Genomic DNA, 13,419 nt, shown 5'->3' with positions numbered 1-13,419 from the left:
GCAAACCATCCGCACTAGCATAAAATTCGCTAATATCCTATTCTGGACCATCAGGTAATACTTATGAAGCTGACAAAACAATATCTTACATCTGAATCTTTACATATTTGGTCATGACAGTACTCATCCCCTATTTCCTTCACTTCTCCTGAGAAATAATAAGAAACAGTATTGTATTCTTGAATAAATATCTTCCGCATAATAAATTGGATTTAAGTATATAGCCAGCGAGTTGTAGTCGCCTGTAATTTTATAAATTAAGTAATGGGTCGTGGTTGGGTAGAGATATATGTTTGATGCTGAAGGAATGTAGTACATTTTCCTGTAAAGTCCTAATTCAATATCCAGATCCATCAATAGTATAATTTTGACCTTGAGAATAGTACGGATAGATTCGTTAGCCCGCAATTCATTTATATGTTCACTTATCTCAGCATGTTTACACACAAAAGTAAGGCGCAATTTAGATTTGAAGTTTGGAACTGGCGGACTTGGCATTCTTTTTGGTGTTGGTGACGCGGATAATTGTTGGATAATCCGAAGATAGTCGGCGGATTATCGGTGGATTATCGTCAAATATCGTCAGTTATCGTCTAAATCCCCACATCCGCTTAATACATACCCAATTAGCATAGAGTATTATCGTGAGCACGTCGACATCGCGGGCGCACACGTTTACCTACGCACCAATTTTTCCACTAAATTCCTAGTAAGTCTCTTCCTGGTATACTCGATCGTTCAACACTTGGTACCTGGTCCTCTACTCGTCATGTCTTATTCCCAAGCATCAAGGAGCCAATATGAGGCATCTCAACACGCCAACTCATTCATCGATTCAGACCTTCCACAATCAGATGAATCCTTAGACGCACTAGGCAGTCAGAGCATAGCACAATCGACTCCTGTCTCAGACACTCCCCCTCCCCCTCAATATCCTCGTGCCCCCGACTTACTACAGCGCGTCGGCAAACTCTTTCAACCATCTTATATTCTCTACAACTGCGACAAAACCGATCCAATGATGGAGACATCTCGGATACAGTTTTTGAAATGGTGGCTAATGACTGAGTTTGGCAGCAAGAAAGAACTGCAGAAATCTATTAGATGGGATACTATACAGAAAAAGTCTGATGTTTGGAGCTCATTTGATCAGGTTGCAAATGCGCGGACTGGCGAGCCTAAGGTTATGTGCAACCGCTGTCAAAGTGTGGTTGTTCACCCAAGGTTCAATCGTTCTGGTCCCTCTCCCATGAAGAACCATCTTAATAGTGCGTACTGCACTCAGTCGCGGAAGACTACAAAGCAAGGTATAGACCAGCTTCTCCGAGAGATGGTAAGTCTATCCTTGATCTAATCTATATTGTACACTAATTTTCTCTATCTCTACCTAGCCGCATCAATCAACAAGCACGGAATTCAGCCAGACAACCCTCCAGAAGAAGATCCTCAAGTTTATCACGACCACCCGTCTCCCATTCCGCACTGTTGAGCACCCAGAGTTTAAAGAGCTTCTGCAATACACCAGGCTCGCCAAATCAGAGCTCAATATCCCGTCCGCCCGCAGTTTAAGACGTCTTTTGGATAATGAAGTCCAGGAACAGCAACAAAGCGTGCTCAGTAAGCTTCCACCTGGAAGCTCTCTCTCTATTGCACTTGATTGCTGGACCTCTCCGTTTGGCCAGGCATTTATGGCAATCACTGGATACTTCCTCGACCAGGACTGGAGTTACTGTGAAGTTCTTCTTGGATTTGAGCATATCCAGGGATCACATACTGGGACTCAGCTAAGTGAGACTGTTATCCGAATCTTCCAAGAGCATGGTATCACCGACCGAGTATTATCAATCACAACTGATAATGCATCAAACAACAACACAATGATTCAAGGCGTTCAAGAGATGGTTCAGTCCCAGGCTCTTCACAATACCTCTGTTTTCCGAGTACCATGCATTGTGCACGTTATACAACTTAGCCTAAAAGACCTCCTTGGAAAGATCAAAGCGAACCCAAAGAATGCAGAGGCCGAGTCAGAGTGGTCAGATGAACGTACGAAGTCGCTACAGTCCGCTCCGGGTCACGCTTCAGGGAATATCGTGGCTACTTTGAAGAAGGTAAATGTATCATGTTATATTCCGAGGATATAATTGCTAAACTACTATAGATTCGAGAGCTCGCTGTATTCATTACCGCCAGTCCTCAGCGCCAAGAGGCTTTCCGGGCGCTCCAAACAACAGAGCCCAAGCTTCTACCGATTCAAGATGTTCGTACACGCTGGAATTCTACCTTCTTAATGCTCGAACGTGCCAAGAAACTACAGCGAGCCTTCCACCAGTACTGTTCAACCCACCAATACGTTCAGTTTCAGCTCGGTCAAGAGGAATGGCGCCAAGTGGAGTATCTCCTTTTGGTCACGAAGCCTTTCTTTCATTACACCAAGATCTTATCCAAGACTCAAGATGTTACTGTTCATTCGGTCTTCAGCATCTATAAAGAGCTCTTTAGCCATCTTCATGATGTTGCGGAGTTACTAGAACGCAAGACTGTCCCTTGGAAAAAGAGAATGCTTCAGGCACTACAGGCAGCGAAACAGAAACTCTCCAAGTACTACAGAGCGACCGACGGTGAATCATTTGGCACAGTTTATGCAATTGCAACTATTCTGTGTCCATCGAAGAAGCTTCGGTTCTTTGAAGGCGATGACTGGAAAGAGAAAAACGAGAAGGGAGAAGATATTAATTGGATGGAGATCTATCGGGATAAACTACAGAAGGAATTTGACCAATATCAACAACGCATTACCCGCCACAAGGAGCCCTCTCAAGCCCAAGTCTCTCAAGAAGCCGACGAAGAGGAGCTTGATCTTATGATGGATTTGCACGCTAATTTACAAAGTGAAATTGACCGACCGGAGGATGAGATCACACGATATCTTGCAAAGGGTTTGTATGCTTCCCTGCTTTATTATACGGCTTTCCAGCTAATTTATCCAATAGGTCTTACCAAAGGAAAGCCAAGGATGTTCTGGAAGGAGCATGAGCATGAATATCCAGTGCTTGCAGCGATGGCACGGGATATTCTGGCAACACCTGCTAGTGGCGCTGGTGTTGAGCGGCTCTTCAATTGTGCTCGTGATGTCTGTCACTATCGCCGGGGGCAGCTTAAACCAGAAACAATCAGATCTCTAATGCTTCATTTGTTCGCATCGAAGTTCGAGCTTCAACAAACCGAGCTCGAGATGATCAAGGAGTATCTCTCTAGTGGAGAGGCTGCCATACTCGATCAGACATGGAAGCCAACTCCGTCGCTTAACGATATCGAGCCAATCAGTGAAAACGAAGAAGATGGTAACCAAGCGGAGGATGGGTCGGATGATTCAGAAAATGATTTGGGAGATAATCATACAGTCGAGCAGGCGACTCCTACACTGGTTACAACCCAGGGCAAGCAACCACGGCGCAAGCGGCCTCATAGTGCCGTTGAGCCTCAGGATGATGGTGATAATGATCTCCCGCTTCCTGAAATGCCAACTGAAGGGTCCACGCAGGGGAGATCGGGGAGGATTCGGAAGAAGCCAAAGCAGCCGGATGGATTTGAATTTGATAACCTGTAATATAATCTTGAATAATCGAATGCTATTGCAATAAAGCGAGACAAAGTAGATTAATTTGGAGAAAAGATCGTAGGCCACTAATTCGCGTGACAAATATACAATCAATTACACATTGAATACTCCAAAAATACTGGGGAAATGCATAATTTATGCAAACTCGTTCAGGTCATGAGTCTTAGCATGTTTGTAATATTTGTTATCGTACGATAATCCGCGGGTATCCGCAAATGAAAATATAATTATCGTATCGTATCGTTGCGGATAATTCGATAATGAATTTATATCGTTATCCGCAATTTACGGATACGATAATCGATTATCTGCCGATAATTTGGATAGTGCCGCAGCCTAGGTCGAGCACATCCTATTATGACCTCGCTTTCCGCAGTCTGGTCGGACAGACCCACAGCTCAACACAACCAACACTACACTAAAGCGAGGCTAGGAAAAAAAGTCCATGATTTCGAGTATGAAATTGTAGGCGCTTTTCGGTGATTCAACGTTAAGTCACTCATAGGTGAGGTATCAGAATAAGAAATATAAGCCTATCATTGCGGATTAAATAGTACGTAGTGCCTCAATTTAAGAGGGCCGTGAAGGATTTAGTAGTGAGCCAATGTTTCTTGGCCTACTTAGTATCCCATTTTAACACGACTCTTACTCGTCTCTCTCGCTAAGCATCTAAAGGCATCAAACTATACAAATAGACGCTATAAAGAGAAGCCACGGGTTTAATAGGTCTTAAATAAGAGAGGTGTCCTTAACGCGATCTACTAAGCAGAGCACTTACGCAACAGAAGGAGCCGAGAAGCCTATAAATACGTCCTCTACCCCCGGCAATTTACTCTACATTTTATTCACTTAACTCTACAAAATCGAGTAGGCTTATGTCTAAGCCACTTAATAAGTTCTCCCCTTTGACCTAGAACCGAATTTCCACTGTGTTAACATTGATAGGATATATCGAGGATATAAGCTAGATAGTGCCTATAAGAGATATAGGTATGATTCCCACTAGATACACTACTATTTATATTAGCCGGTTAAAGATACGAGTTTTAGATTAGCTAATCAAGGTGTCTATGCGTAGATGCCTCCGCCATAGTAGTCGACTAGCTGATCTACTATACAGCCACTATGTGTATTCCTAAGAAAAAGCGCGAATATCCGCGTCGTAGGTATGTGAATCTTAGCCTAACTTATCTGAATTCTACTGATCCTAAAGACGATACGATTCTAATAGAACCGATATTCGACCATAATACACGAGCGCAAGGACCGTAACTCTTTACCGTCTCTTCGTCCTAGTCTTACCACTAGAACATATGAGTCATGGATTAGCTCGTCGATCTATAAGCTAATAAACGATAGTGAATATTGACGTCGCACCAGAGGGCCCCGAGGATATAGCACCCCTATTAGTGCTCTACACAAAGTCATGGCCTACACACCTATTCTAGTCCCGTTGCTTCAAAGCACATATTATACCTTAGGTAAAGAACGTAAATCAGAGGAGCGGGCTAATAATAGTTAAGGACATTTGATTGTGAGCTTGCTACATAGAAGCTTGAGACGTCCATTCTTCCTAATAATGTGAGTGATTTATCGCGCCCTTTGCTGCGCTATATCAGGTGTTTACGAATTTTTATGCTCTAAATCACGAAGACCATTACTAATTTTTATGCTATTATACATAGGAGCAGCCTATCGCCAATGTGAAACATCCCCGTTAGGAGTCTTATCGCCGGATCGGAGATAAGAGTAAGGTGGCACTACGACGCGTGCTCTATCGCGTCTTCCGCCTCAGCCTTACCGCCTTCACACCATGATTGTGTTCGCCGTCCCTATCGCGAGGTCTTATCCCATTACGACTATACAATTTCTTGTCATAGGTGGGCTTATCACGCGCTTTTGGCTCTAAAGTTGCCCGGTGCACCAGGCGCGGCTTCTTCGAAGCGACAGCCGGAGAGTGCGACGAACTAGATACAACATCATGCTAAATGCCATGATGGTGACTACATTGATAAAGACAATTATAAGTGATCTCGTCGGTAAGATAGGACCACGAAGCTAATTGATCGTCTCGCCTTAAGCGAACATTTTACGAACTTTATAAATAGGTAAGTTATAATAACTCGTCTAAGTGGTAAGGCCTTACTAACTCGGATCATACAATAGGAGGTACCTTATATTCCCGTCTCTCAGGTAGAATTCGAGGCGAGTAAATACCTTATCTACTCGAGCTCCCCTATACCGATCCGATCGCATACTATCTATCATTTCTATATAACTACTAGTGGCATCGATGATAAGCTAATATAAGGTCTAGATCGTCTAGCTCGGCCCTTCTCTCAATCGACTCTATACATGAGTTATATACTAATATATCTACCCGATACAAAGCCTAAGCCACTATAGCCTTATACCACCGTGTGTCTCGGCATTCGAAAGAATAGCTTCTTATGGATTAAAATCCTGGCGAATGCTAGTGGATTTTCTAGCTTGATGGTAGGTGAGCCATACCTTCGCAGATAGCCAGATTTAGTGTAAGTCTATGTGTAAGGAGAAGGTAAGGCAAAGGCCCCGTCTGTTATGGGGCCGTCGTACTTCGTACGAAGCCCTATGGAAGATGCTTGCTTATGCTGCGCGGAATCTGCCAAACGTTACCGCCTTCGACGGAATATGTACACATTTGTTAGCTCAGGAGAACTCCTCTCCTCAACGAAACCTTCTTGTTCTTAAAACCCGTCTAAGTTGCACAACTAGGCTAGTTCCGTAACACCGTCATATCGAGCCCATAGATTAACATTACTATACTAGCTAGAATCGAGAAAAGGAGACTATCTAGTCCCGAGTTATAGCCGAGATAACTAAGGAGCTACGAGCTACGAATCACCGACCTTTACTATCCTACCTAATCCTACTCCGCGTTGCTAAGCCATTCGACGTATTCGAGCGGGTAAAGACGAACGAGCGGAAACGAACCAATCGAATATACACGACGCTATATCAAGGACGCTACTAGAAATATTGTGGTGTCTTTAGACAGATTTTGGTATACTTAATACCTAGGCGCGCTTTTCTATCTAAGCCGGAGTAACACGTGCAAAGACCATTCACCGTAGAAGTCACTACAGCTGTAGGTTAGTTAAGCTAAGCGTGTATCATTTTCTTACTAATATCGTCTTCTAACGTATCGCGCGTAAGCAGCTCTTACTAGGAATGGCCGGATTCTCTACGTCCCCTATGTCGAATGTCCTATATCATCAACTATTATATATGGCATATCGCTGTTCGGACATATTCACTAAAGGTGGCATTAATGTCCCTAATAGAACCACCTAGAGCCATCCGGCTATAGTACCTCTTTGACTATATCCTATACCTTCACTAAAATCTCTACTCCTAATCAGCGCTTAAATAATTGCTTTCGGGGGAATAGGTTAGGTATATATCTGCTACGGCTTTAAGCTAAGTAGATCGCATCACAAACGTCTATCGTAAATGCTAGCGAAATCGTCTTTACCAGATCTGGTTAAGATAGCGCTTGCCTAACCCGATCGGGCTACAACTATTTCTCCACGTAGTAGAGTATGCTTAATCGTATAAACTCGGGTACTACGCCCAAAAAGCAACGGCTATCGCCTAGATTGTAGTAGTGGATACTAATATATAGGAGATAGGCTCGCAGTATAAATCGTAGTTACTGGCGGGGATTACTAATAAGGGTGCGACAGCTCCTATTTATAGAAGGAGCCGATCGGATATTTAAGCTAAAACCCTTAATAATGTGGTTGTCTTCGCTGTGAATTTAATTTAACTATCGCGACCGTTCTAGGATATAGGCATTCTAGGGTAGAGTAGGATTAAGTGACTTATAAGCCGCCTAAAGCGATAAATTTAACGACGCAAGGAACAGTCTATCGCATTAGGATACTTAGTTGAGCCAATAAATAGGTTTCGAGCGGCTCCTTATTAAAAGCTTCTACACTTAGTAGGTCTGATCTTAAGCGTATTACCTGTTTTAGCTGAACCGAAGGAAATCCAGTGTTTGTATTCACTAGGTCAATCAAATTAGAGACTATATACGAACTTCACCGAGTGACTACCAGGGAATAAGAAATAACGTAGAATTGAAATAATAATGAAACTAATATCTCTATCATGTGGGTGAGATGCCAAGAAAGAGCTCGCGCGAAGGCTGTGAGACGTTGACACTTAGCTTCACCGCCCGGCCGTATACCATATCAACACCCTCGTCAACGTTCATCAATGTTCATCAACGTTTATCAACGCTCATAAACACCTCCGTTAACGTTCATTAACGCTTATCAACACATCCGCGACGCATCAAAACACTCACTTCTCTGTTCGCTCTACGCCCTGATGGCAGAGATACATTCTACTGCGGCCGGAGGGCTAGACCGCAGACTATCAAGACAGGAGGGTTGAGAATACGGCGCTCGATTACGAAGGTTGGTTCTTAGATTTTCGAATCTATCTAGGGCTCACTCTATCTCTCCAATGATAATACTTCGGAATACAAGGAAGATGAAGATACTATACAGGTCTTTGCTTCTTCGAATGCCCTTAGGCTACTCGAATACTAGTCCCTAGCACCACGGAGAGGTGCCTATACATCGCTGGGGAGTGATAACAAGTCTTTAGCGGGCTAAGACTTACCATGACTAAGCGCACTTTTACAATCATAGGGCTTATTGGCTATAAGGTAGCGTAAGTCTTATATCGCTAGGCTCGTGGCAGCGACAGCCGTGGTCACGGAAGCTCTGAAGTCCTTGGTTTCGCAGCACCCCCCTGCGAGACATAGTTACTAACGCAGAGCCTATCCTGCGAGACATAGTTATTATCGCAGAGCCTATCCTGCGAGGCATAGTTGCTAACGCAGAGCCCATCCTGCGAGACACAGTTGATAACGCAGAGCCTATCCTGCGAAGCACAGTTGATAACGCAGAGCCCATCCTGCGAGACACAGTTGTTATCGCAGAGCCTATCCTGCGAGACACAGTTGATAACGCAGAGCCTATCCTGCGAAGCACAGTTGATAACGCAGAGCCCATCCTGCGAGACACAGTTGTTATCGCAGAGCCTATCCTGCGAGACACAGTTGATAACGCAGAGCCTATCCTGCGAGACACAGTTGATAACGCAGAGCCTATCCTGCGAGACACAGTTGTTATCGCAGAGCCTATCCTGCGAGACACAGTTGTTAACGCAGAGCCTATCCTGCGAGACACAGTTGTTAACGCAGAGCCTATCCTGCGAGACACAGTTGATAACGCAGAGCCCATCCTGCGAGACACAGTTATTATCACAGAGCCTATCCTGCGAGGCACAGTTGATAACGCAGAGCCTATCCTGCGAGACACAGTTGATAACGCAGAGCCCATCCTGCGAGACACAGTTGTTATCGCAGAGCCTATCCTGCGAGACACAGTTGATAACGCAGAGCCTATCCTGCGAAGCACAGTTGATAACGCAGAGCCCATCCTGCGAGACACAGTTGTTATCGCAGAGCCTATCCTGCGAGACACAGTTGATAACGCAGAGCCTATCCTGCGAGACACAGTTGATAACGCAGAGCCTATCCTGCGAGACACAGTTGTTATCGCAGAGCCTATCCTGCGAGACACAGTTGTTAACGCAGAGCCTATCCTGCGAGACACAGTTGTTAACGCAGAGCCTATCCTGCGAGACACAGTTGATAACGCAGAGCCCATCCTGCGAGACACAGTTATTATCACAGAGCCTATCCTGCGAGGCACAGTTGATAACGCAGAGCCTATCCTGCGAGACACAGTTGATAACGCAGAGCCCATCCTGCGAGACACAGTTGTTATCGCAGAGCCTATCCTGCGAGACACAGTTGATAACGCAGAGCCTATCCTGCGAGACACAGTTGATAACGCAGAGCCCATCCTGCGAGACACAGTTATTATCACAGAGCCTATCCTGCGAGGCACAGTTGATAACGCAGAGCCTATCCTACGAAGCACAATCTTATATCGCTAGGCTTATGGCAGCGATAGCCGTGGTCACGGAAGCTCTTAAGCCCGTAGGCAAAAGAGGGACACCATGATATATCGGAGTGTGAGGACCGAAGTCCTGATTTTTTTGGGCTGGGAATCTAGCCGCTTTTATATCTTTTCGGCTACGTCTCGACCAAGGAACTAGTTACGTAGTTAGTAGCGAGAATCACTACCTCGTTATTATCGTTGAAGACATTTAAACACCGTTGAAATAGTGTTAGGAGACTTTGTGGCCTACAGACTTAGGTTTTAACCTAGATTTATTGCGTTCAAAAACTACGTTAAGTGTGGTGCACCACTTTCATTAACTATTGAAAAGACACCGACACCGTAAGAATGTGATTCTTATATTATTGAAATTACAATTAAATCGCTTAACGCGGTGGTAGACTACTCTACCCGTTTTAACTATAGTCACTAGCCACGGTTATCGTCTCTTTCGTGAGGGCTAAGGTACTTAAATAGATGCCGCAATAATGGGTTAGACACTATAGTAGATAGTGACATTCGATTTTACCGGCTGTTAGCTATAGGACGTGCCTCCTATTAATCCCACTATAATCCTCTGCCTATTTCTAGTTTCGCGCTGCTCGAACGGTACTTTTCTTTGTTGCTCGTAACTAACTAAGGTTACCTCCCCTAAAACTTCTGCTACCTATCGGTGTAGACACTATAAATATACTCCTAAATCCAGGGTATAAGTTGTTTTCCTTAACGGAGAATCGAAAGTCTAGACTTTGTTAGAAATCTCAGAATCTAAACCCGAGTCTAGTTTCTAGGACAATGAAGTGAGTTATTTTAGCTACTATGGCTCACGAGCTAGATTCTTATAATCGCCACCCCCTCGCTAGATTATAACGCTGCTATCATACTATTAAGACCCTAGATATAAATAGCACCTAACGGACTAATCAAACACCACGCCTAAATTTAGACAGATATAGGTACGGTTCCACGATACAGATCCCGGCGACGACCTACGGGATAGTAGATCATAGAGGTTCTCAATATAGCCCGGAGAAATTCGAAGGATTTGCAAGGGTCTAGAAACGATCCACAATCTAGTCTTAACGGGCCGTTAGAGTACAGATAGAATAGGTCTTTGTTGCTTAGGAAGTCGGTTAGGGCAGATAAGGTATTTAGAATATCATAGACTTTTTATAGCGAGATCCGATCCGTGGCTTAGTTACCCTCGTAAGAGAGTGATTAGTCCTCCGTCGAGGGGGAAGCTGCTACTTTCTCTATCTCTATCTAGTCTATAGAATGTTCTAGAAGCTATGTCTTCTGTCCTGTATAAACATTCCTCGTAGAAAGTATACTCTCTTTAAGCGCGATATATCCTCTCCATCTGCCAAATTCGATCGCCAGTCGGCCAACTCCAGTAGATAGCCTTTGAAATCAACGCTAATTATGTAAGGGCAGATATTAGATCTAAACAAAGTCTCCGGTTTATACACTAAATTGAGGAAGCGATTGGCTCCCGAGTATGGGTCGACGTTGTGGGCCGGCCCTCCTGCGGCCCCTCACTTTATTTCAATCACCCCGCGCATCTTGATCATGACTGTAGGGATGTTGGCGATTTTGCCCTAATACTCATTTCTTTTGGGCTGTAGGGCTTAATCACTAGAAAGCAGGTGGGGCAGAAGCCTGGGCCTGAATTTTTCATGCCGACCGCATTCTCTCACCGAGCAGGTGATTCATGGGTCGCCCAAACTAAGTACAAGGAATGATTTGCGGTCCCACTAATGATCGACGGTTGCGCCCGTGATTCCACGGTCCATGCCGAACCTATTTCCTTATGACTCAGGCGGAGGTCGGACACAAATTGTACGCTTCACTCTAGAGGCTAACTACTCTGCTTTCGACCATCGATCCAATTAATTCCAAGCAGACATATTACCTTGAGTCAACAAGAAGCCAGATATTTTCACTTTCCCAGACCTCCCTTGCTACCATGTTCGGTCTTTCTATGGGAAGACTCATAGTACCGTGCGTCCTTATACGCTGTCCGCAGTACTTTTCAGGCCATATAACACCCCGATGAAATCCTCCTGGTTTTGCATTACAATTTAAATCGCGCACGGCAGCTTTTGGAACAAGCCAGACGACAAGATCAGTCTTTAGGCAATGAGTGACCAAAATGAAAGACCATATTACAAAACATATTGTTCAAAGATGCTCACTGTTGCAATCATGAAGAAAAGAGATATATTTCATACCATCAAAGATCCTCGGCTTGCCTGTTTTGTTTAGCTGGCATCGTCTTGGAAAGAGACTCGCTTTCTCTTGCCTCGCTCAGACAGGGATGGCTGCTGAGCGATAACCATTTGTTTGAGATCCTCCACCTCGCTCTTCAGAATTCCGATATCCTTAGCCAATCCTTTCTTGATTAGTCGTTTGGTAACCTTGCTTTCCGATTTTCTGCATCGTTCCATCTGCTCCTCTCTCTTGGATAAACTTTTGAAAGGTCCTGGCTTCACTTGCCCTGTAGGTCTAGACATGGTTGATTAGAAGTGGAAAAAGGAAATACATAGTGTTCAAGTTATTTACTGACCGGTTGTTCGCAAGATTTGTAGAGTGGTACAGTCTGCATGGTGACGACTCGACCAGTTCCGTTTCTCGATCGGGTTTGCGTAGAGGCTTGCTGCCATGACGGCTTCCAAATTGATGTTCCTTGCCAGGCCGTGCGCCTTCACACTCCGTTTGAGTTGACCCCGAGAATTCAGATTGACATTCAATCGCATCTTCATGGTGAGCGCTTTTTTCTGCTCTAGCTTCATCTTCAAGAGCTTTGGCGAGCATGGCAGAGTATTTGCCTGGCCAAAGGGTAGGGGCCTTGGTCACGCGGTTTGGCATTCCGAATGTGATATCGATTGAAAGAAAATTGACACAATGGTTATATGTATGCTGTCAGAGAGTAAACTGGCAATAATTCGTAAAAGGAAAGGAGTAAAATATGAGTCGAGGGTCATGGACGATGTGCAATTTATTGGCGGAAGAGTTAAAGATCCATGGAACCATTTTTTCGTGCTATGTATTCTTTCGCAAAAGGGTTTTAAAAAAATACTCACCGCAGAAATCAGAGATTTCTACGAAGGAAAGGGTGCTTCTTGGCGAAGAGGGCAAACCACAGGTACAATCGAGGTGTGACTTGGTTGACCAATTCTTTTAAACACTAATTCAACTTTGTTTAAACATCTGAACGCCCATCAACGAGCTGGTGACCGTCACGAATATGTACGCAAGTGGTCTTTATGAAGAGACGAAGCTCAAGTGACATGAAAGGCGCCAGATTTTCAGCCCAGAAAAATTAGGACTTGTCCTCACACTATGATGCATCCTAATGTGCCTCTTTTGTCCTAGATAGAAGCAAGCCAATATCAGAATTGTAACTTCAAGATTCCACCTTCGTTATCGCCCGCTGTGTTCCCAAACCTCCTGTCTTCATGGTTTGCGGCCGGCTAGTCTTCCCGCCGCAGTAGAATGTATCTGCCATCAGGGCGTGGAGCGAACAAAATGGTGAGTATTATGGTGCGTCGTGGATGTGTTGACCGGGCGTTGATGAGCGTTGATGAGCGTTGAAGGTCGTTGAAGGTCGTTGAAGATCGTTGAAGAATATTGATGGTCGTTGATGAGCGTTGACGATAGTATGCACGAGGGTGTTCATGTGTGTATTGTGCTGTTTTGTATGCATGTTCTAGTCTATAAGCCCAGATCTCGGCCCGACGTTTTCCCCGGCCCAATCCGGGGGTTCAACTCCCA

The 13,419-nt window shown here is 44.5% G+C and overlaps 3 protein-coding genes across 3 annotated transcripts; 2 read left to right on the top strand and 1 right to left on the bottom strand.

Annotated features, from left to right (window-relative positions):
* Nucleotides 1-769: 769 nt before the first annotated feature.
* N7517_002132 (uncharacterized protein) lies at nt 770-1,489 on the top strand (the record flags this gene model as incomplete). The annotated part of the gene is made up of 2 exons (XM_056719862.1): nt 770-1,307; nt 1,392-1,489. The coding sequence occupies 2 exons, from the start codon at nt 770-772 to the stop codon at nt 1,487-1,489; spliced, it is 636 nt and encodes a 211-aa protein (XP_056583997.1).
* A 6,805-nt stretch (nt 1,490-8,294) lies between these two features.
* N7517_002131 (uncharacterized protein) lies at nt 8,295-9,640 on the top strand (the record flags this gene model as incomplete). The annotated part of the gene is made up of 2 exons (XM_056719861.1): nt 8,295-8,344; nt 8,419-9,640. 2 exons carry the CDS (start codon nt 8,295-8,297, stop codon nt 9,638-9,640), a joined length of 1,272 nt encoding a protein of 423 aa, XP_056583996.1.
* Nucleotides 9,641-11,906: 2,266 nt separating this feature from the next.
* Nucleotides 11,907-12,513, bottom strand: N7517_002130 (uncharacterized protein; the record flags this gene model as incomplete). Its single annotated transcript, XM_056719860.1, has 2 exons — nt 11,907-12,150; nt 12,212-12,513. The coding sequence occupies 2 exons, from the start codon at nt 12,511-12,513 to the stop codon at nt 11,907-11,909; spliced, it is 546 nt and encodes a 181-aa protein (XP_056583995.1).
* Between the last annotated feature and the right edge of the window lie 906 nt (nt 12,514-13,419).

Source organism: Penicillium concentricum, assembly GCF_028827145.1.
Source record: "Penicillium concentricum strain IBT 3081 chromosome Unknown utg000001l_segment0_segment0, whole genome shotgun sequence".
Lineage (NCBI taxonomy): Eukaryota > Fungi > Ascomycota > Eurotiomycetes > Eurotiales > Aspergillaceae > Penicillium > Penicillium concentricum.
Note: the sequence above shows the minus strand (reverse complement) of the source record. Positions and strands in the feature narration are given on the sequence as shown.